This window comes from Choloepus didactylus, chromosome 14, assembly GCF_015220235.1.
Source record: "Choloepus didactylus isolate mChoDid1 chromosome 14, mChoDid1.pri, whole genome shotgun sequence".
NCBI classification, from domain to species: Eukaryota; Metazoa; Chordata; class Mammalia; order Pilosa; family Megalonychidae; genus Choloepus; species Choloepus didactylus.
This window is the reverse complement of record NC_051320.1, coordinates 54036547-54059965: the sequence shown is the minus strand read 5'-3', so window position 1 is coordinate 54059965 and position 23419 is coordinate 54036547. Positions and strand designations below refer to the sequence as shown.

The window sequence follows — 23419 nt, the reverse complement described above, 5'->3', positions numbered from 1 at the left end:
TAGGAATTGAAGGAAACTTCCTCAACATGATAAAGAGCATATATGAAAAACCCACAGCCAGCATAGTACTCAATGGTGAGAGACTGAAAGCCTTCCCTCTAAGATCAGGAACAAGACAAGGATGCCTGCTGTCACCACTGTTATTCAACATTGTGCTGGAAGTGCTAGCCAGGGCAATCCGGCAAGACAAAGAAATAAAAGGCATCCAAATTGGAAAAGAAGAAGTAAAACTGTCATTGTTTGCAGATGATATGATCTTATATCTAGAAAACCCTGAGAAATCGACGATACAGCTACTAGAGCTAATAAACAAATTTAGCAAATTAGCGGGATACAAGGTTAATGCACATAAGTCAGTAATGTTTCTATATGCTAGAAATGAACAAACTGAAGAGACACTCAAGAAAAAGATACCATTTTCAATAGCAACTAAAAAAATCAAGTACCTAGGAATAAACTTAACCAAAGATGTAAAAGACCTATACAAAGAAAACTACATAACTCTACTAAAAGAAATAGAAGGGGACCTTAAAAGATGGAAAAATATTCCATGTTCATGGATAGGAAGGCTAAATGTCATTAAGATGTCAATTCTACCCAAACACATCTACAGATTCAATGCAATCCCAATCAAAATTCCAACAACCTACTTTGCAGACTTGGAAAAGCTAGTTATCAAATTTATTTGGAAAGGGAAGATGCCTCAAATTGCTAAAGACACTCTAAAAAAGAAAAACGAAGTGGGAGGACTTACACTCCCTGACTTTGAAGCTTATTATAAAGCCACAGTTGCCAAAACAGCATGGTACTGGCACAAAGATAGACATATAGATCAATGGAATCGAATTGAGAATTCAGAGATAGACCCTCAGATCTGTGGCCGACTGATCTTTGATAAGGCCCCCAAAGTCACTGAACTGAGTCATAATGGTCTCTTCAACAAATGGGGCTGGGAGAGTTGGATATCCATATCCAAAAGAATGAAAGAGGACCCTACCTCACCCCCTACACAAAAATTAACTCAAAATGGACCAAAGATCTCAATATAAAAGAAAGTACCATAAAACTCCTAGAAGATAATGTAGGAAAACATCTTCAAGACCTTGTATTAGGCGGCCACTTCCTAGACTTTACACCCAAAGCACAAGCAACAAAAGAGAAAATAGATAAATGGGAACTCCTCAAGCTTAAAGTTTCTGCACCTCAAAGGAATTTCTCAAAAAGGTAAAGAGGCAGCCAACTCAATGGGAAAAAATTTTTGGAAACCATGTATCTGACAAAAGACTGATATCTTGCATATATAAAGAAATCCTACAACTCAATGACAATAGTACAAACAGCCCAATTATAAAATGGGCAAAAGATATGAAAAGACAGTTCTCTGAAGAGGAAATACAAATGGCCAAGAAACACATGAAAAAATGTTCAGCTTCACTAGCTATTAGAGAGATGCAATTAAGACCACAATGAGATACCATCTAACACCGGTTAGAATGGCTGCCATTAAACAAACAGGAAACTACAAATGCTGGAGGGGATGTGGAGAAATTGGAACTCTTATTCATTGTTGGTGGGACTGTATAATGGTTCAGCCACTCTGGTAGTCAGTCTGGCAGTTCCTTAGAAAACTAGGTATAGAGTTACCATTCGATCCAGCGATTGCACTTCTCGGTATATACCCGGAAGATCGGAAAGCAGTGACACGAACAGATATCTGCACGCCAATGTTCATAGCAGCATTATTCACAATTGCCAAGAGATGGAAACAACCCAAATGTCCTTCAACAGATGAGTGGATAAATAAAATGTGGTATATACACACGATGGAATACTACACGGCAGTAAGAAGGAACGATCTCGTGAAACATATGACAACATGGATGAACCTTGAAGACATAATGCTGAGCGAAATAAGCCAGGCACAAAAGAGAAATATTATATGCTACCACTAATGTGAACTTTGAAAAATGTAAAACAAATGGTTTATAATGTAGGATGTAGGGGAACTTGCAATAGAGAGCAATTAAGGAAGGGGGAACAATAATCCAAGAAGAACAGATAAGCTATTTAACGTTCCTGGGATGCCCAGGAATGACTATGGTCTGTTAATTTCTGTTGGATATAGTAGGAGCAAGTTCACAGAAATGTTGCTATATTAGGTAACTTTCTTGGGGTAAAGTAGGAACATGTTGGAAGTTAAGCAGTTATCTTAGGTTAGTTGTCTTTTTCTTACTCCCTTGTTATGGTCTCTTTGAAATGTTCTTTTATTGTATGTTTGTTTTCTTTTTAACTTTTTTTTTCATACAGTTGATTTAAAAAAGAAGGGAAAGTTAAAAAAAAAAAAAAAAAATAAAAACAAGGAAAAAAAAAAAAACGATGTAGTGCCCCCTTGAGGAGCCTGTGGAGAATGCAGGGGTATTCGCCTACCCCACCTCCATGGTTGCTAACATGACCACAGACATAGGGGACTGGTGGTTTGATGGGTTGAGCCCCTACCACAGGTTTTACCCTTGGGAAGACGGTTGCTGCAAAGGAGAGGCTAGGCCTCCCTATGGTTGTGCCTAAGAGCCTCCTCCCGAATGCCTCTTTGTTGCTCAGATGTGGCCCTGTCTCTCTAGCTAAGCCAACTTGAAAGGTGAAATCACTGCCCTCCCCCCTACGTGGGATCAGACACCCAGAGGAGTGAATCTCCCTGGCAACGTGGAATATGACTCCCGGGGAGGAATGTAGACCCGGCATCGTGGGACGGAGAACATCTTCTTGACCAAAAGGGGGATGAGAAAGGAAATGAAATAAGCTTCAGTGGCAGAGAGATTCCAAAAGGAGCCGAGAGGTCACTCTGGTGGGCACTCTTATGCATACTTTAGACAACCCTTTTTAGGTTCTAAAGAATTGGGGTAGCTGGTGGTGGATACCTGAAACTATCAAACTACAACCCAGAACCCATGAATCTCGAAGACAGTTGTATAAAAATGTAGCTTATGAGGGGTGACAATGGGATTGGGAAAGCCATAAGGACCACACTCCACTTTGTCTAGTTTATGGATGGATGAGTAGAAAAATAGGGGAAGGAAACAAACAGACAGAGGTACCCAGTGTTCTTTTTTTACTTCAATTGCTCTTTTTCACTCTAATTATTATTCTTGTTATTTTTGTGTGTGTGCTAATGAAGGTGCCAGGGATTGATTTGGGTGATGAACATACCACCATGTAATGGTACTGTAAACAATCGAAAGTACGATTTGTTTTGTATGACTGCGTGGTATGTGAATATATCTCAATAAAATGAAGATTAAAAAAAAAAAAAACGAAAGCATAAAAAAATGAAAAAAAAAATATGGTACTTCACTGTTATCAAAAATTTAATCAAGTGGTGTTAGTGTAACCGTCAGGGAATGTCATAATGTAGTAGAGCAATAGTAAAGAATGTGGAGGAGTTATTGAGGCATGGCTTAATTTTCCTGAAACCACATAATTATTCTTAGTTTTGTTTTTCCTTATGTTCTAAATCTTCTTTAAAACTTCTTGATTAGTTGGTATGAGCTCTCAGCTTATGACACATCAATCAGAGTCTTATTTGCTAATGTCTCTTTAGCATTTTCTGGCTAAAAATGATTACATCAATATATTATTTTGGTTTTCTAGAATCTCTAGAATGTTACATTGCATACTAAAGATTCTGATTTCTACTCTTTTTCCATGGGAGTTTCAAATGAGTTGTCCGATTTAACATTCTTGTCAGTTTAAATTATGTTCGCATTTTCTCTTTTATACCTTTGTCTATGAAGCTATTTTCCTTACCTGTGAAAGTGAGGTGATATGAATCTAAGAAGCAACATTGTTTAAAAATCATTTGAAGGAAAGTGGAGAGAAGTGGCAAAAAAATATTTTAAACTTTGTTTCAAATAGTCCATGGAGTCTGATAGCATGTGCCAAGAAAAACTTTTGAAACCTGTTTATAGCAGTAATGACATTACTTTTACCTTTCCATCCCTACTTTTCCCACTAGATACCTCTGGGCTCCTATCACCTATGTAATGTCCAGGCTTCAGTTTGGTAGCTAATGCCTTTCACAGTCTGTCACCAGCAAATATTTACACATTTTCCACTTCTTCCATGTATATTATCTTTACCCAGACTAGTCTGTGCCTATGGTAGTTAACATTGGGTAAAGCAGGTTGATTGTCATTAAGGAACTTACCACTTAGGATTTTATCCTGAAGGAGTAGATTAGGACCAGGTCAGGCATCCATTGTAATCACCTTGATGGGATGATAGAGATTATTTGTTGTGGGTGACTCTGGAAGAGCAGTTGCTTCAGCAGAGAGAATAGTAGGACCCTTTATCTTTGTTCAGTTCAGATCTTGACAGTTAGCTCTGTCTCAATGATAGAATTTTCTGGTCTTACAGAGCTCTGGCCAGATTGGTAGCTTTAGTTGCCCTGAGGGGAAACTATCTCTTGTTGGTATCTGAGGAAGAGCCACACTTCTCCAGCCAGGTTGTTATTTAATTTTTCATGTTTGTATATTATTTCCCCAAATAGATTGTGAGGTTTGCTTAGTAAGAATACCATGTAAATCTCCAGTGCTACATAATAGTAGATATTCTTGGAATATTGATTTCATGAATGAACACTAAATTACAGTATTGACTTTTGTAGTAGGATTAAAGTTTCATAACTTTGAGAGCTAAGAGGAATCTCAGATAAACTTCTTGCCTTTATGAAAGTAAGCTATACCTCATGACATACCACTTTCTTTTCAGGTATTCTACTATATCTGCCTTTAATCTGATAAAGAAGACCTTCTGAAAATGTGTTACTTATGATATCCATCCGGTGTTATTCTCTGTTAAATATAAATAGATAATAGGCAAAAATCAAAAGTGTTTGGGCAGTGCATACTTATCCTGGAGATAAATTACTAGAGAACTGCAGGATGTGTAATTAGCTTATTAAATGCTGAGGGTACTGCAGGAAAGAAACCAGTTTGAAAGTTACATTACCCAGACCTTCCTTAACTTACTTGACCATGGGAAGCTTTTAGTGAGGAGCATCTCAGCCGTTAACATCCTATTGTAATTAGCATCTGAGAAATACATTTTGGCAAATGCTGTCCAGTCCTTGACCCATCTGCTTTCTTTTTATTAGCATACCCAATCTCCACTTTCCTGTTCACCTTAGAGGCCATGTTTCATCACTTCAGCCTTTCTCTCACTAATATCCCTGTCTTAGTTTGCTAGGCTGCAATCACACAGTGGTTTGGCTTAAACAGTGGGAATTATTGTCTTCTGGTTTTGGAGGCTGGAAGGCTTGTTTCCTTCTGGGATTAGCAGTGTTCTAGATGGCTGGGCAAATCCTTGGGTCCCTTGGTTTTCCTACCACAGTCATGTCCTTTCCTTTCTCTTCTGGGTTTCTGATGATTTTTGCTTTCAATAACTACCTGTCGCTTTCCCTCCATTAAGATCCCATCCTGATCCAGTTGGCCACATCTTGACTAAAATAACATCTTCAAAAGGTCCTATTTACATTGGGTTTCACATATACAGGACTTGTGGGTTAAGATGAAGAACATGTTTTTTCTGAAGTACATAACTCAATCTGCCACAATTCCCAGCTCCTTTGTCTTTCTCTTCTGCCCCTTCCTGGCAAAACTCTGACTATGGGCATTCTATTTTCCCCTCTTTCTGCATCACACAGGCTACTGAGTGCTGCTGGAGAAAATCTCACATTTGCACAGATGATGGCCACCAGTTCATGGCCTTCAGCCCTGTTTGGGCCTTAGAACTTTCCTGTTGACCTGTGTTTCTCTGCTGAGTTTCTTCTCGTTCTACAAAGTGACTATTTTAGACAATTTAGTGAAGGTCTAAATATAAATATAAGAGACGGTCTTACCATATCTCCTCTCAGTTTCAGTAGATGACTTTGCTTCCTGCTCATAGAAAAAATATTAAACATTATTACATAAGAAATTAGAGAACCTAGAATATAGGTGTTTTAAACATGGGGTTTGGAATAAGATAAAATAATTATCTTATAAAAGAATGAAAGATTTGGACTTATTCTTAATTTCTTTGTGTTCCCTCACCCCCTCATTGAATTAACATCAAGTCTCATCAGTTCTGCCTCCAAAATATCTGTGTCCTCTTCGCTCCATCTGTTTGCCCTTGCCTAGCACAGGCCACCGAATTGACCCCCTGCCTGCAGTCTTGGTCTCTTACCCCACCATACAAATCTTATTGCAGTTGTCACATGTAATGTAATTGTCTGTTTCTGTGTAATTGTTTATTCCCCCTTGTAGTCTCCAATGCCTGCTATAGTACCCCAGCACATGTAATAATAGTTCATTAAATATTTTCTGGACAAATGATATGGTATAGTAGAAAGAGCATAGAATTTATAGTCACTTGTTTTGTTACCAAATCTTTTCTGAACACCAGTGATACATATTTCTATTGCTGTTTTTGTGTATGCCCATCTCTATATGTAAGTGTGGATTATTTTTGTAAATGCATAAAGTACCTGGCAGAGTGCTTTAAATATAGTAGGTGATCAGTAAAGGTAATCTTCATCTGCCCCACTCTATTCTTTTTGCCTTTCCAACACCTTTGGAAACTGGAGGTATCAGGAGAAGCCTGAATTTTCTAGCCTTGCTTCAGCAAGAAAGGCCTGATCTTCCTGGGACTAGAGATTGCTGAGTCATTCAGCAACCTATTCTTTTCTTCTCAAAGCAAACTGTTGCTCTCCCCTTTCCCTGCCTCCTTCAAGACCTTGCTCCAGCTCTTTTTACTCACTAAGATAGCCAGAAGGGATTCTATAGAAAATAATCATCTCCGAAATAAACAGAATAGTGCAAACATCAATAGGAGGGATTTGAATGGAAAGATGAGGAAATTGAGGAGAGTACCCAGCTTATCTGGTATCTCTTGTCCAGGAGTATGATTAATAGTATATATTTAGCTAGCTTGCCCGTGAGAGAATAATATGCTACTGTTTGTGAAATTTGGTTATCTCTGAGAAAATGGAAATATGAAAGAATACATTTAAATTTCTTTTCTTTTAATTTCCAGAAAGGTGAACTTCTCGGTTTATAGCTATCATTGAGGCCCTACTATGGGCCAAACATTATACTCAGGATTTTGTATGCATTATCTCACTTACTATTCACTATAGGATGCTATCAAACAGTATTTCCCTACCATTTACTGCCAAGGAAACTGAGACTTGAGAATAAGTGACTGTCCAAGATTGTAAAGCAAATAATACCAGTAATATAGACCCAGGTTGGACCACAAAATCACCAATGAGCTTTATGTCCCTTGTGGGCAGAATTTTTAGAGCCATCTTTGGGCCCTTTAGGAAAGGAGACCAGGATTATTGTAAATCAACATAGGTTTTTCTACTGGGAAGAAACATTTTAGAATAATATAATTCTTTTTTTGGTACCAGTGCTAAACATCCAGATTAGAAAAATGCACGTTTGGATAGCATGTCTCAGAATTTTGGAAAAGTGTTGACAAGATTTTTTAATGATGTAGTATGACCTTAGCTGATGGTTTGTTATGAGGGTTGAACAGTTATACCCAAATGAGCTTTATCAGGCAGAGTTTAGTAGAGGAAACAGAAACACTCTAGTTATTTTAAACATAAAGGATTTTAGTCCGAAATGTGGATATTAACAAAATCAATGCAAAGGCTGGAGGAGAGGGCTGTGTAGACTGGGCCTCCAGGAATGACTCCTACAACACCACAAAAGCAACCCTATATGGGAACTACTGCCTACTCCTGCGGCCACAGTCAGGAAGGTAGTGAATCCAAAGGCTGACATTGGCATTATTGAGTTCCATAATGCAGATTGAAATCACTGCTATTCAGGGATTAGAGAGCTGCAACTGCTACTGATGTGGCCTCCCTCTCTCAGCCAACTCTGCAGATAAACTCACTGCCCTCCCACCCCCATGTGGGACATGACTCCCAGGGATGAGCCTGGCCTTGGCATTATGGGATTGAGAATGCCTTCTTGACCAAAATAGGGGAAAGAAATGAAGCAAAATAAAGTTTCAGTAGAGTCTAGAGCTCATTCTGGAGGTTATTCTTATGCATTATATAGATATCCCTTTTAATTTTTAGTATATTAGAATAGCTAGAAGGAAATACCTGAACCTGTTGAACTGTAGTCCAGTAGACTTGATTCTTGATAATCATTGTATAACTATATAGTTTTATCATGGGACCGTGTAATTGTGAAAACCCATGTGACTGACTGTTCGGGTTTGCTAATGCTGCCAGGATGCAAAACACCAGCAATGGATTGGCTTTTATAAAGGGGATTTATTTGGTTACAAAGTTACAGTCTAAGGCCGTAAAAATGTCCAAGGTAAAGGCATCAACAAGCGGGTACCTTCACTGAAGGGTGGCCAGTGGCATCCGGAAAACCTCTGCTAGCTGGGAAGGTACGTGACTGGCATGTTCTCCTGAGTTCTGGCTTCAAAATGGCTTTCTCCAGGACATTCCTCTCTAGACCACAGCTCCTCTTCAAAATGTCAGTCTCAGTTGCTCCTGGGGCATTTGTCCTCTCCTAGCTTCTCCGGAGCAAAAGTAGGCTTTCAAAGGCCATCTCCAAAATGTCTCTGCAAGCTGAAGCTCCTCTTTTGGGTCCTGTGCATTCTTCAAAGTGTCTGTCGTGGCTGTAGCAAGCTCGCCCTTTCGTCTGAGCCCATATAGTGCTTTAGTAAACTAATCATACTGAATGGGCAGGGCTACACATCCATGGAAATCACCCAATCAGTTATCACATACAGTTCGGTGGATCACATCTCCATGGAAACACTCAAATCAAAGAATTGAAATCTAATCAACACTATTAAGTCTGCCCACACAAGATTGCACCAAAGATAATGGCATTTGGGGGTACATTATACATTCAACCCAGCACACTGACACCCCCTTTATCCAATGTATGGGCAAATGAGTAATGAAATAATGACAAAAAGTATATAAATAATAGAGGGGGATAAGAGGTATGGTGGGATAGTTTGGATGTTCTTTTTTATTTTTATTTTTTTCTTTATTTTGGGGTAATGAACATGTTCTAAAATTGATTGTGGCAATGAATACACAAATATTTGATGATACTGTGAGCCCTTAATTGTAGACTTTGGATGGATTATATAGTGTATGAATATATCTCAATAAAATTGCAATAAAAAAAGAAAAGAAAGCTACGACTGCCCCTGCTACCTCACCTCAGTACCTGTGAAGCTGGTTCTGGATGCAGAAATGCTGCTGTTAAAACACACAGACACACACACAGACACACACACACACACAGACACACACACACACACACACACACACACACACACTTGCATGACTGACCGGAAGGAAATAGCTAAAGTATTAGGTTCATGAACCCTTTCATAACTCTGTTCACTATGTGTATTATATACCAGGATAAGTTATTTTAATAGAATGCATATTTTAAAAATTTCTTCTTTGTTTATGCCTATCATACATAGTGATTTTAAAAGATATCTCAGTATATTGCTTCATTTTGTACAGCATATGCATGCAGCAGTTTCACTTAATTAGTAAGAAAAAGAAAATCAGGTTATGCTTTAGCTTTTTAGGAGTTTATCTTGGAAACAGATACTATATAGACTGATTAGAAAGGGTTAGGAGAGATACGAAGAAGAGAAGACTGACAATTAGGTATCCCCACTCAGCAGTTCATGGAATGTCCCTAGAAGAAATAGAAAGTATGAGACAACTTGCTCTGAGTATCCACTTCTAAGTTCTGTCATTTTCCTAGTTACATCTCCTCCTCTCCTGGCTTTGGTTCACATGCATTCCCTCCTTTCTCCCAAAACCTATTTCAGAAAAGGATCAGATACTTTTTCCTATCAGGGTATAAAATGCCTAATAGTGTTTATTGTCCATGAAATATTTACATCTTTTCATTATAAAGCCTTGCGCCAAAGGAATAAATCACTAATGATAGGATTTCAAAGGCCAGGAAACAATTAAGAATGATAATAATATGCTTCTTTACCTTGGTGAGGTTAATCTTGCCCACAACATGGCAATAAAGGTAGCAACAGTAAACTACAGTTCCTTCTTAAAATTGGGTACAAATACCCATAATAATAATTTCTGGGCAATTAGTAAAACCCTTCTTATTGCTGTATGGAGGAACTAGATACCTCGTGTGGCTACAGTGGTTTGGGGTGAACCAGTGAATACTGAGTTCTGTGTGCGCTTGGTCTATGGATGTTTAATGAAGTATGTCCCAGCCTGGGCCTGTTGGTCTAGTTATTTTGGTTGTAGAATACCTCTTCAACTAGCACAAAGTACAGAGACAAGCATATGAATATTAGTCGTCTTTGCACAAATGAGAATCTGTCTGTCTTGTAAGACCTCTGAAGAAAGGGTTGCAATGGATACACAGAGTGGTCATTACTATGCTCTTTATTCTCACAGGAAATCATTCCTTTTATTTGGCTAAAATCCTCAGGCTCCCCTTTGTCTATTTCCTTTTGTTCTGCCCTCATTGGAGATGGAAAACAGCTGGTCACTATTTTCTGTGCAAGACCCCTTCACATATACTTGGATAGTTATTAATTGTTCCTCAGACTCTTCTTTTCTTGACTGAACAATTTTAGTCCCTATAACCTTTGTGCAGGTATTATTTCCTAAGCTTTTAATCTTTTTTTATGAATAGACTCTGGAATTTCTTCACATTGTTTGTGTCTTCCTTTGTTTTAAAATAGAGTGTGATATAGTTAAGATAAAGCTGGATGTCAGGAGCTTCTGTATTAACATCCTGGTTTTTTTTTAATTTGTATTCACTATATTCTTGGCAGCAATTTAAGGAGATTTCCAAGATCATAAATCAGGTGGAACATCCACCTCTTAAAATATTTTTAGGAGAACAGATTAGGAAATATTTGTAAATCCCTTCGATGTTAAATGTGTTATGCTGAAGTTATGATTTATTATTTCATTCTCTACATTTGAGTATCTTTGTTATAAGTATGTTAAGAAATTAAAACTTAAAGAATTGTTAAGTAAGCCTTAAAAAATTCCTCTATATATTTAAACTTCCATGAAAACTTCTACCCTATTTAGGATTCATATGCAAATTAAGGAAGTTATGAATAATTGTGGATGGACTAGCACATTTTCTAAAGGTGTTATATTCCACATGATTTCATTTCCTTGTATATGTTTTGGGGGAATGCATGAAGGAAAGGAAAAATGGCCTTTTTCTTTAAAATTTTGTGTGCACAAAGGGAATGAGTGGTGGTTATTTTATTCTTTATTGCAAATGGATTTTTAATTCCAAGCAAGTAGTTGAAAGAATTAGGGGCAGAATTGAAGAGGTAGGTAATTTTGAACATTAAATTTATTATTAAAATAATTTTTATAATCTTGGGTCATTATTCAGCAGCAGCTGGAGAAATTGATGTCAATTTTATGTGATTTTTCTTTCTTTGTTTAAAAAAAAATATTTGCCATAGCAACCACAATCACATATACAGTGGTTACTATCTTAAGATTTCCTGCTTCACTCACTTTCTTGGTGAAGGGCCCAGTATTTATTTATTTATTTATTTATTTATTTATTTATTTATTTATTTTTAAAATAAGTTGTAAGTCAGAAACATCATCCTCTTTGTCCCACTTTTGTGAGCATGCATCTCCCTGGAGACTCAACTGTACACTGTGGCATGTGTTTCATATTGTGTGGTTAAACATTACTGGGCAATTACAGCTGCCCTCTCCTATTAAATTTTCAAACAGACCTAACCCATCCTTCTCCTTGGGAATTAAAAAAATTTTTTTCTAAATTTTCTTTGTGTCCCGATGTTATCCTAAGTTCAAAATTATGCAATGAAAATTACTGAGAAGTACAAGCACATACATTTGAATAAAAATTATATGTAAAATATCTTGTTTACCAAATATCTTGTCATAAAGTCATTTGAAAAGGAAAATATAATGGAATAGACTCCTTTTTAAATTTAAGTTGAGGTTTAGACTTTTCTGAACTCTTTGTAAGAATGTTTATTTCCAACTTCAGAATGAGTTATTTTCCAAAATTTTGGCGTGGAACTCTAAAGGTGCCTAGAATTAGCCAAATTGCGGAGTTTAGGGGGGACGCACAGTCCTTTAGAAGACCTCCCTCACCAACTACCGAACTACAAGTTTGGGGGGTTTCCAAAACCTCAGATTCAATAATTCACCAGCAAGACTCAGTGGAACTTATTGAAAGCTGTTATACTCACAGTTACAATCTATTACTGGGAAGGATACAAATTAAAATCAGCCCAAAGAAGAAGTACATAGGACAAAGTCCAAGAGAATTATCAAATATGGAGTTTCCATTGTCTTCTCTCTATGGAGTCAGACCACCTTATTCTTTCGGCATCAATGTATGATAGTATGCACAGAGTATTGTCAATTGGAGAAGCTCACTTCATCCTCAGTGCTCAGAGTTTTATTGGGTTCCATTACATAAGCAAGATTGATTGATTGCCCATGTAGTTGATCTCAATCTCCAGGCTGATTGAATACCACATGACCCCAAAGTTCCCACCCTAAGACTAGTATGGGTGCAACCCCTACCCTAAATCACATTGTATGACCCCGAGGGCCCCAGGCAAACAAAGACACTTCTATCAAATATAACAAACCAAGGGTCCTTAGATTACCTCCCAGAAGCCAAGGGCAAAGACTAAACCTTCTCTTTGGCCAAGCCCTGTTCTTTGCTACACAGCAGGTTTTTAGATCACCCCCAAAAAGGCCCTGAAAACTATAATTTATCTTAATTGTAATGATAATTGAACTGTTTCAAATTGGGATGTTCTTCCAGTAAAATTAATGATTGTTACTCCTTCCTATGTCCTCTGCTTGGGAATAGGAATGTATCAGTTAAGTATTGAATTTGACTCTCTATACCAGAAAATCCAAATAAGAGTAGCTTAAACAAAATAAATCTTTTTTTTTTTTCTCATTTATTAAGATGTCCAGAGGCAGAGTGTCCTAAACTGGCAGAGTGATTTCATGATGTCATCAGAGATTCTTTCTGTGGTGCCATCTTTAGGGTATTACTCTTGTCTTCCTGATTGCAAAATGACTGCTTGATCTCCAGCCATCAAGTCTGCATTAAAGACAGGAGGAAGGAGAGTGAGAAAGAAACAGAAGGAGTGGTTGGTGCCTATATCAAGAAAACAGAGATCTCCTAGAAACCCTCATCTTATGTGTCCCTTGACCAGAATTGTGTCACATAGCCAGGCCTACTCATGAGAGAGTCACCTTGTTATCCCAAATAAAGAAGGATGTTGAGTAGGCAGCTTTTTCACTTCAATTTACTAGGACATTAGTGGTGGCACATGTGGCCTGGGATAGAAGCTCCTGATTGGAATGGGGTTAGAAGCAGGCACAGGACTGTTGGGGATGGAATCATAGGTTCCTGCAATGGAGTGATACCTCTAAACCAATTTCCTAATGATTTCCTTTAGCCAGCCCCAAGGAGTGGTCTGCCTTTTCCCTTTCTATTGCCATTACTTACTGAGATTAGGATTTTATTTCTTTTGGACCCATTGCAGGAAAGAGTGCTGTTTGTCTTTCAGCCTTCTCCTTGCTTTTCCTTTCTCTAAAGGAAGTGCTCCTACCATATTTTTTGTTGTGAAGGTTTTTATAATTAAAGTTTTCCCTACCTTATCCTCTGTAGGGAAAAAGCAACTTTTGAGAAACGTTTTTCTCTTTCCCCTTCTCAGTGCATTCTGCTGCTCCTAATGTGTAGGCCATATTAAGTAGCCTCCATTTACTCCTAGAATGCTTTGGGCAAATTTTCTCAGCTACAAGGGTGTGAATTAACAGTCATTGGTATATCAAAAGGCCCTCAACTGTTTCATTATAGCACCAGGGTATTGATAAAGATTCTAATATGAAGAGTTCCTTACTGCCTAGTTGAGGAGAAGGCAGAAGAAGACTGTAGCTAGAGTCTCTGCAGTGAGGCCACTGTGGTTGGAAGGAGAAGTAATAAGAATAATCTAGGCCTGGTCTGGTGTGGGAAGAGGAGGAGGATTTGGGGAGGAGCAGTGGTCAGAGATTAGAATCCTTGAGAGTCCAGTTTTCTCAATGAATTAGCAGTACCATAATGTGATCTTTTTTTTTTTTTTAACCAAAGCACCTACATGTACTAAATTTACTTTTTAAAAAATGTTACCCCTAGAAATTTGCTTCAACAAGACACATTTCCTATACATTTGCCAATGCAGTTGATAAATAATGGTGATCTTTCATGGTTTCTTATTTTCCCAAGAGTTAGTTACCAAAGAACCCATTTTTCTTTTCTCTTCTCTGATTCTGGCTTTACCACATAAACATTGATAGCCCACTAAATGTTAAAGTTTTTAGATGTGTTTTTCTAATGGGTGTGACCCTTCTCAAGACAATCTGATGAAAATTGGCACTTAAAAACTTAAATAAATATAGAATCTTATTACATAAGTATTCTTCCCTGAAAAAAAAAAAGAAAAAATATTCAACAAAGGATTCTTTTAAGGAATTATTTCTCACCCTTCTCATTCCATACCTTATGGTTTGATATACTCACGTATTTAATAGAAAATCTGTGTAAGCTGAGCTAAACTGTAATATTTTATTTATTCCTATAAAAGGAGGCAGGTGTGGTGAATAACTGAAGTTAAAATTCCTCGTATCTATTTTGGAATAAGAGGTTGCCATAGGATCCAAATTTCAATTCTGAAGATGTCTTATAATGACAAGGCCCAGAGAAAAATCAAAGGTACTTAAAATCTGTTGAAAATGTTAATGGAATGTATGTGTCAAGTCTAAATGTCAGTAATGTAAGCCTGTGAAATTAACTAATTTCTTTTTATACAATAAGAGATTTCAGGGAATAAACTTGAAGATAAAACACCATAAACACAAAATCTTTATTTTTTAACGTATTTATTGATCATTGAAATGTTATGCCTTCTCTCCTACATATTTTGTTCATTTTTAACTAGTAAAGAGTTGTTCTGACAGGGAAGCTAAAGGCAACGTTAGCCATTATTTTGAAGAACTGTCCTAAGGAATTCCTTTACATGGGCTTTGTATGTGGAAAATGAGGGTGTTCTAAGTTCTGAAGGTTCACTTTGAAAATATTGGTGCTTATATTACCCTGATTTTAATGTAATGTCTCAGTATCTTGGGTGGTACATACCATTTGGGTCTCAGATTTCTTGCCATACTTATTTTCAAGCTTTCTGAAGCCAGAGCAGCTCCAGTTGGAGGAAGAGTCCTTAGATAAACAGTTGTCTTGAGAGGCATCTTCTATTTTCTCCAATGTATGCATATTCTGAATATCAGATTCCTTCTGACCCTATTGGGACACATCATTCTTCATAATTATAGTAGTCATAGTTTCTCAATTTTATCATCACCAGTACACAGTTACTAGTAATAGAATACTAATAGCCTCTATTAATTAAAAAATAATGTTGAAAAACCACATGCTATCTTCATAGATCCTCTCCATGGCTATCAATAGTTGTATTTGAGTGGACAATCAAAAAAACTCATTTATGACCATAATTATTATCTTATTTGTGAAATTATTTGGGTAAAGGATTTGGGTTCCTGCATTTAGGGAACTTATAGTTTAATTAAAGGTAACAGACAAAAACACATTTAAAAGACATAATTCATAGGCTGAAAATATTAAAAAGTACATATTACTTTATTATATAATTATATTATTAATGTATTTACATTTGTATAGTAATGATTCATTTGATGTAAGATTAGGTTCAACCATCAAAAATCCCATAAGAAAGTGAGAAAGACCTCTGAGTAGGTATTAAAAAAATAACAAAAATTAGATCATTTGCAGAATAAGGACCTGCACATGTAGAGAGAAAAACTTGGTTAACTTTTTAAAAAATGGTTAACAACACAAAATCAATATGAAGTCAAAACAAATTTTGTTTGACAGAAAAATCAGGTAATTTTAAAAGGTAATAAGATGAAATTTTTAAAAAAGATCAAACACTGTTAATACCATCCCCTTTTGTATCACCCCTAAGCAAACCCACCTAAACTCCAAATCCACCATGTAATGCACACAGAGGTCTAAAACCTGGTTTAAAAGGAAAAGGAGAGATAGGATTTTACTTGACAACTCCATCATCCCCCTCCTCCCTTTTTAAATTTAGAGACTTCTGCACTGGTTGATTATATTGAGTAGGCATTAACTCAGTTTCATCTCATATTTCTAAAGACTAAAATAAAGGTTCTAGCATTGCTTTCTTTTAACCAAAATGACGTTATAGTTCATCCTGAGCCAACAATGTTAGTTTCCATGATAGTAAATATAGTTTTAAGCCACATTGATACCATTACTGTATCCAGAACCTAGAATACCGAAATGCATTTTAGGTTGGCCAGATCACTATTAGAAGATTACATCTCATTTTAGAGAAAACAAGGAAAGATGGGGTTGTCTTCTTAGGCAAGTAAACAAGATGATGATGAGTCTTAAAACCCTTGCCACATGAAAGCAATCAAGGATGTTCCACCTGAAAATAGACAGCTAAAGACAAGAGCCATTATCTCTGTCTTTAAATATGTAAGGAACTAGTATGTGAAACAGAAATTTATTTGGGAACACTCAGTGTAAATTACAGAAAAGCAGATTTCATGTTCACATTGAAAACACCTTTTGTAACTTAGAGTTGTCCAACAGGCTTCTTGTGGGGAGGTGTACTTCCCATTCACATAAAAGTTTTAAGAAGAAGGTCACTAACTTACTGCCTAGAGAATTAGATAGGAATGCCTTCCTGGTGGCCTGTGGGATATTTATTTGGAACCTTAGGGCTTTAAGGGCTCCAGTTTGGAAACCACTGATCAAGACAATACCAGACAGATTAAAACTCTAGTTATTCCAAATACTTATTTTCCATTTTAATCATTCAGTTTTATAATAACTTAAAGATCAAATTATTTGTTTAAAGTGATAACAACCTGTAAAATAAATTATGTATTACAAAGTGTGTTATTCCAGAGTTAATAACTACCTCTTACTTAGTGTATTTTTTCATTGTTTCTTACTTTGTGAATGATACTGTTGCTAACGATAAAGGGATAGATACAACATGGCCCTTCCCGTGAGGAACACATGATACAGTGGGAGAGAAGGAGAGTCTTGAATACCTCTGTTGACAGTTCAGTGTGATAGATACTAAAAGAGAGGCATGTCAGAGGTGTTCTGTATCCATGGGAGGCCTAATTCTGCCTGGAGCAATCTGAGAAGGCTTCCCAGAGAAAGTAGTACTTAATATGAGTTTGAAGGAAATTCTGTATGAAGAGAAGAATGTAGGCAAAGTCTGAAGATGTGAATCATTAAGGTGCTTTTAGGGACCTGCTAGTAAATCTATCAAGTTACATGTTTGTCCGGGAGTGGCAAGAGATGAAATTGGAATTGTAAGCAGGAGCCAGATCATGAAGTACCTTAAATCCATGGCTTGTGGGGATTGTTTAAGTTTGGTTTCCTGTTTTGGATTTGTTTTCCGTCTATAGAAAAAGAGCAGCCATTGAAAGATTCTAAGCAGAAGAATGACATGGTCTGATTTGCATTTAGAAAGGTCACTATGTTAACAGTATGAAAGCTAGAATCAAAAGGAGGAAACTGGAGGGAAGGAGGCTAGTATACTACAATGGCCTAGGCAAGAAATGATTAGAAAAGATAGTGGCAATGATGGATAGAGAAAAAGAGTTAGATTTAAATAGCTATATTTAGAAATAGAATTAAAAAGACTTAATGAATGGAGTTAGACCCCAACTTCACACCATATACTGCAAGAATCAACTCAAAATGAATCAAGGGCCTAATTATAAGAGCTAAAACTATAAAACTCTCAGAAGATAACATAGGAGCAAATCTTCATGGCCTGGGATTCAGCAGTGGATTCTTAGATATAACACCAAAAGCACGAGCAGTAAAAGAAACAATAGATATTGGAGTTCATCAAAATTTAAAACTTGTGCATCAAAGGAAATGATCAGGAAAATGAAGATAACCTACAGATTGGAAGAAAATTATTGCAGTCAATTTATTGAATAAGGGCTTAATGTCCAGAGTGTATAAACAGCTTCTACAATGCAACAACAAAAAGACAAGCAGCTCTATTTAAAAATGGGCAAAGGGCTTGAATAGACATTTCTCCAAAGAAGATATGCAAATGGCCAATAAGCACATGAAAAGATGTTCAACATCATTAGCCATTAGAGAAATGCAAATCAAAACCACAATGAAAGGCCATTTCATATCCACAAGGATGGCTATTAATGAAAAAACAAAATAGCAAGTTTAGGGAGGAGGTAGAGAGATTGAAACTCTAGTAAAATGGTATAGCCACTGTAGAAAGCAATATGGCAGTTCCTCAGAAAGTTAAATATAGAATTACCATATGACCCAGCAATTCTGCTTCTAGGTATATACCCCAAGAAAGTGAAAACAAGGTCTCAAACAGATAATTGTCTCCCAGTGTTTCTAGCAGCATTACTTACATTAGCCAAAAGGTGGAAACAACCCAAATGTCCATCAACAAATGAATGAATAAATAAATGTGGTACATACACACAATGGAATATTATTTGGTTGTAAGAAAGAATGAAGTTATGTACCATGCTGAAATATAGAAGAATCTTGAAAACATTTTGTTCAGTGATATAAGTAAGGCACATAATCACAAATATTGTATGTATCACTTTTAAGAGATGACTAGAAATAGTAAATTCACAGAGACAGCAGATTAGCAGTTACTGGGAGATGAGAGCAGGGATGAAGCAGGACTGTTTGTGTGTATATATACATATATATAAGCTAACGATCACTTTGATATGATAGGAAAAGGAGGAGTCTGGGAATAATCAATTTTATCACTTAGGGGATTGAGTAAATCAAGTTAACTTTAGCAGGGTTAGAGTATGTGAGAGGAGCAGCAGGTGTGAAGGGAAAAATCTTTAATTTAGCTTTATTACTGGTAACTCAGACTCACCTTAGATGGAGTAGTAAGCAGTTGGAAAGTCAGATACAGAACTCAGAAGCAAGAGCTGATCTGGAAACGTAGAGTTGAGAGACTGATCTCAACACCGCAGGTGAAGACATGGAGTTGAGGAGGAGGTGGAATCAGCTGGAAAGACAATGAGGAAGCAGGCAGAGATATAAGAGGAACCTGAGGTAGTCCTTATAATTTCTTAGAGATAGTGGTACACAGTAACAATAACTCTGCAGGCTTGATATTAAAAAAAAAAAAACTTAGGTTTTAAACATTTAATCTCTTTGACCAATTTCAAATGCATCTGTAATGATTTTAATAAAATTATGGTAGAGAGTCTGCCAAAACTCTAAAATGTTTCTACAATCTGAGGATATTCTGGATCTTTGCCTATCATTAGTTGAATTTTTGTTTGACATGGTTATTTTTGTTTTGGTTTTCGTTTTTATTTTAGTTTACTTTGTTCTTCATGAAATTGACTATGTTGACATGAGTCTGATCAGTGCAAATTTATTATATTGCTCAATAAAAATCATACTTCTTTAAATGTAAGAGCTTATGCCCTCCTTATGTTCTTTGTTTATCTAAGGAAATGCAACTTCACCACAAGTACAAAGACCATCTTTCATGGACTACTTTGATAAACAGGACTTCAAGAGCAAGAGTCATGAAAACTGTAATCAGAACATGCATGAACCCTTCCCTTTGTCAAAAAATGTTTTTCCCGATAACTGGAAAGTTCCTCAAGATGGAGACTTTGACTTCGTAAGTATATTTTAATTCTCCCATTTATGTTTTCTCCTTTATTTTATTGTCATATTGAGAAGTTTAGTTCATGTGTGTGTGTATTAAATTATAGTCTGTATATTAATATTATTTTAGCCACATATGGGTATGGGAATGGCAAAAATTGTAGTTTGCTTGTAAAAATGTACTTGCAGAGTAATGTAAATAATTGCTTATAGTTAACAATAAATCATAGCCTACACTTAATGAAATATTTAGGGCTTTTTAAAACTAAAATGACAACTTTTTAAAAAGATATTTTTAATATTGCAAATGACAGCCAGTAAACTCAGTTATCCCAAAATAAATGATGAGAAGATATATGACATAGACTTTGAGAAATTTGCCTCAACTTTGAAAGTTAACTGAATTATTTCCTATTTGAGGAAGTGTTAATTCCACTTGGCTTGTCAGAAATAGTCGTATTCTTTATCTAGTTAGCTTGTAAACATCAGTATAAAACTGTGCCTGATATATACTCCATCTTGTTTACATTTTTTCTATTTCTTCTTCCCTGCTCGTTATTATTTATTTCCTTTAAAGAATTTATAGAGTACAGATGAACTATTCTAAAGTAAATATTTTGCTTTTAAAAAGTGAAAACTTTTATGGAGTAAATTTTTGCATTAGCATGCATGTTTTTAATAGTATGTTACTTTTGCATATTGTCCTTTAAGATTTTTTCACATGAAATAACTATACTTCTTGATAGCTATACTGATAAATAATATTTATAAATAAAAGAAATTTTAGATACATGGATATCTTTAAATTTTAAAAAAATAAACAATTTCGTTTAGACAGCGTGCTTCTACATGCTTTGGGATTGTAAATATTTTTAATTTTTTATTAAGTGCTTTTCCCCTAAATATTGAAATTGAGTGTTTAAATAATCATCATAAAATTTCAAAATCTATCCTCAATAGATTCAGCACTAATTGCTAGCAAATATTAGCAAGATAATACACAGATTAGTCTGAAAACATTAATTGTATTACTTATTGTTTTTCAATTTTGAAGTCTAGGAATTAGAAACATAAAATCTGTATTTCTGTAGTACTAGCAAGATTTCACATTAAGTTACCTACTTTTTAAAAAATTATAAACTGTTTAGATTGCTGACATTCAAGCTTTAAATCATTCATGACCATGATAAATAATGTAGAGTATTCAGCATCAAAGAACTCTGTCTTGTCTCAGTTGGAATAAATCTTAGTAGCCTTTAGGAAACGGTCTGAAATGAGCTGCAAAGTAATGAATAAATTATTATAGTTAGGAAATAGCAAATAAAATGATTTAATTCTGTTTCAGTTAGTCCTTGCCACCACCCCAAAACTTAGTGGCTTAAAATAACTATTTTGTTTGCTCACAGATTTGCAGGTCAGCAGTTTGGCTAAGTTCAGCTGTGCGGTTCTTGTGCCGGTCTCATCTGGAGTCTATCAAGTGGCTATAATCATCTGGCAACTTGCCTGGGACTGGGTGGTCCCTTTTAAGATGTCCTCACTCTTGTGTCTGACAGTTGTGCTGGCTGTTGGCTGGGCAAAATGTCCCTATGAGGGAAGCCTGGGGCCTTTAAGTGGTGGTAGCAGCTTCCAAAAGGGTGAGATTAGAAGTCACCAGGCCACTTGAGACCTAGACTTAGAATCTGCATGTTGTCACTTCTGCCATATGCTTTTAGTCAAAACAAGTCACTAAGCCAGTCTAGATTCAAGAGATGTGGAAATAGATTTCACTTCATGATGGGAGGAGCAGCAAAGTCACATTGCATGGGCCTTGTATGCAGGGATATAAAGAATTATTGTAATCATCTTTGCAAACAATCTACACAAAGTTGTGGCGATTAAAATTCAACAGAACTTAGAATATTGAATTTAGGAAATTGAAGGTCATTGGTGATTTTGACTAGGACCATTTCAGTATCCTGCTTTCTTAATTTTAACACACAAACACATACAGCCTTCCACTGTCCCTCTTAGGATCATTTTAGTTTGTGAGTCAGAGTATTGATTTTTTCATTGGCCAGCTCATATAAGTAAATGTTTGTAACATTTTCAGCCCATCATACATTCTGGAGTCCTCCTTTCTGGGAATTACAAAATTTTTTAGAAAACATTCAACTAATTCCACACATTTATTTATCTGCTTTCTGATATGCATTGTGCTATGCGCTATGGGTAAAAAATTTTATGTACACTAATTTATTTAAGACAAAATATTAATAAAATGTTAAGTTGTAATTCAGAGCAAAAATACAGGCATTGTCATGCGTTTTTGGATAAGGGGGAACTCATTGAAGGCTAGAGCAGATTATGAGACCATAATGCAGAAGGGACTTTGTCTAAGCATTGAAAGATAGATAGCAGGAGGAGGGAATGATGTGTAATAAAAAGCTTAAAGATAGGAAAGCATAAAATATATTGGTTGACAATGAAATAGGAGACCTTCAAGTCTAAGATAGTTCATTATGAATGAAACAGGAGATGAAATGGAAAGGTAGTTCCAAGTCAGATGGTGAATGCAAAATTGCAGAGTTTGAATTTTTATTTCATAAATAGTGAAAAGCTACTGAGGATTTTTAATTTGGAGAATGACATGATGAAAAGTATTTTAGGAATATTAGTCTTGATGGTAGCCTACAGGATTGATTGATAGGAAAAGACAAGAGGTAGAAGAAATCAGTTATGTGACATAGGCTTAAACTAATGTATGAGTTAAAATGGAAAAGAAACAACAAAAGCAAGTATAGATGTAGGAAATATTAGAAAAGATTAATCAACAGAAATAGCTGATTTAATGAATTGAAGAATGCTACTTTGTCCTTAACTGAAATAGTAGGGTGAACTGTAAATGATTTGATGGAACACTTTGCTTACCAAATAGGGAGGTGGTGATGAATTAAATGATAGAAGTGAAAGTAAAAAAATAATGGAAAATGTCCTTATTAGAAAGGGCCTCTCAAGGGACCAAATGATTTGATCCAATTTTTGCAGAATTATTTTTTTTTCTGACTTACACAGGGCATGCTTCCTTAAAAAGGGATTAAGGGGGAGGGACAGAGTGACTAGAACAGTTCCTCCTCCAACATTTACTAAACCTGTCAGTTGGGACAGCTCAGCTCTCATCACTTTGAGAAAAGTGGAAAATGTTTATAATAGCTACCTAGGGGAATGTAAATGGGAATAAATAAGAGATAAATAAAGGATTGCTAAGAGAGTAGTGAGTGTGGTAAAAGGTAAGGAAAAGTGTTTAAGAGGGGCAGAAAGAGTGGGGAAAGAGGAAGCATAGATGGGGTGAAGTGTAAATGGTTTGGTGGAATACTTTGCTTACAAGTAGGGAAATGGACTAAAAGTAAAGATAAATTTCCACTTAAGACACCAGCTGGTAATGATAAGGGAAATCTGCTCTTATTCATTCTATCATACATTAAATACAGAATATTGAAAACTGTGACCCATCAAAGTATCAAGTATGGTAAAGTTTATTTGTTGGCTTCTTCTTTATGATGTATCTCAAAGTTTTCTTCCAAAAGAGAGCTGAATTTTGTATGATTCTGAGTCTACTT

At 36.1% G+C, this 23419-nt stretch overlaps 1 protein-coding gene across 2 annotated transcripts in view; it reads left to right on the top strand.

Annotated features, from left to right (window-relative positions):
• STK3 (serine/threonine kinase 3) overlaps window positions 1-23419 on the top strand; it is a 344700-nt gene that overhangs the window by 249269 nt on the left and 72012 nt on the right. Inside the window, exons 10-11 of one of the 2 annotated variants that reach the window (XM_037802742.1) lie at window positions 19661-19836; window positions 21230-22109. In XM_037802742.1, the coding sequence (XP_037658670.1) occupies window positions 19661-19836; window positions 21230-21310 (257 nt within the window). In that variant the 3' untranslated portion in view covers window positions 21311-22109. Of the gene's footprint in view, window positions 1-19660; window positions 19837-21229; window positions 22110-23419 lie in introns of those variants that run through there. The other variant, XM_037802741.1, reaches the window with a different exon arrangement.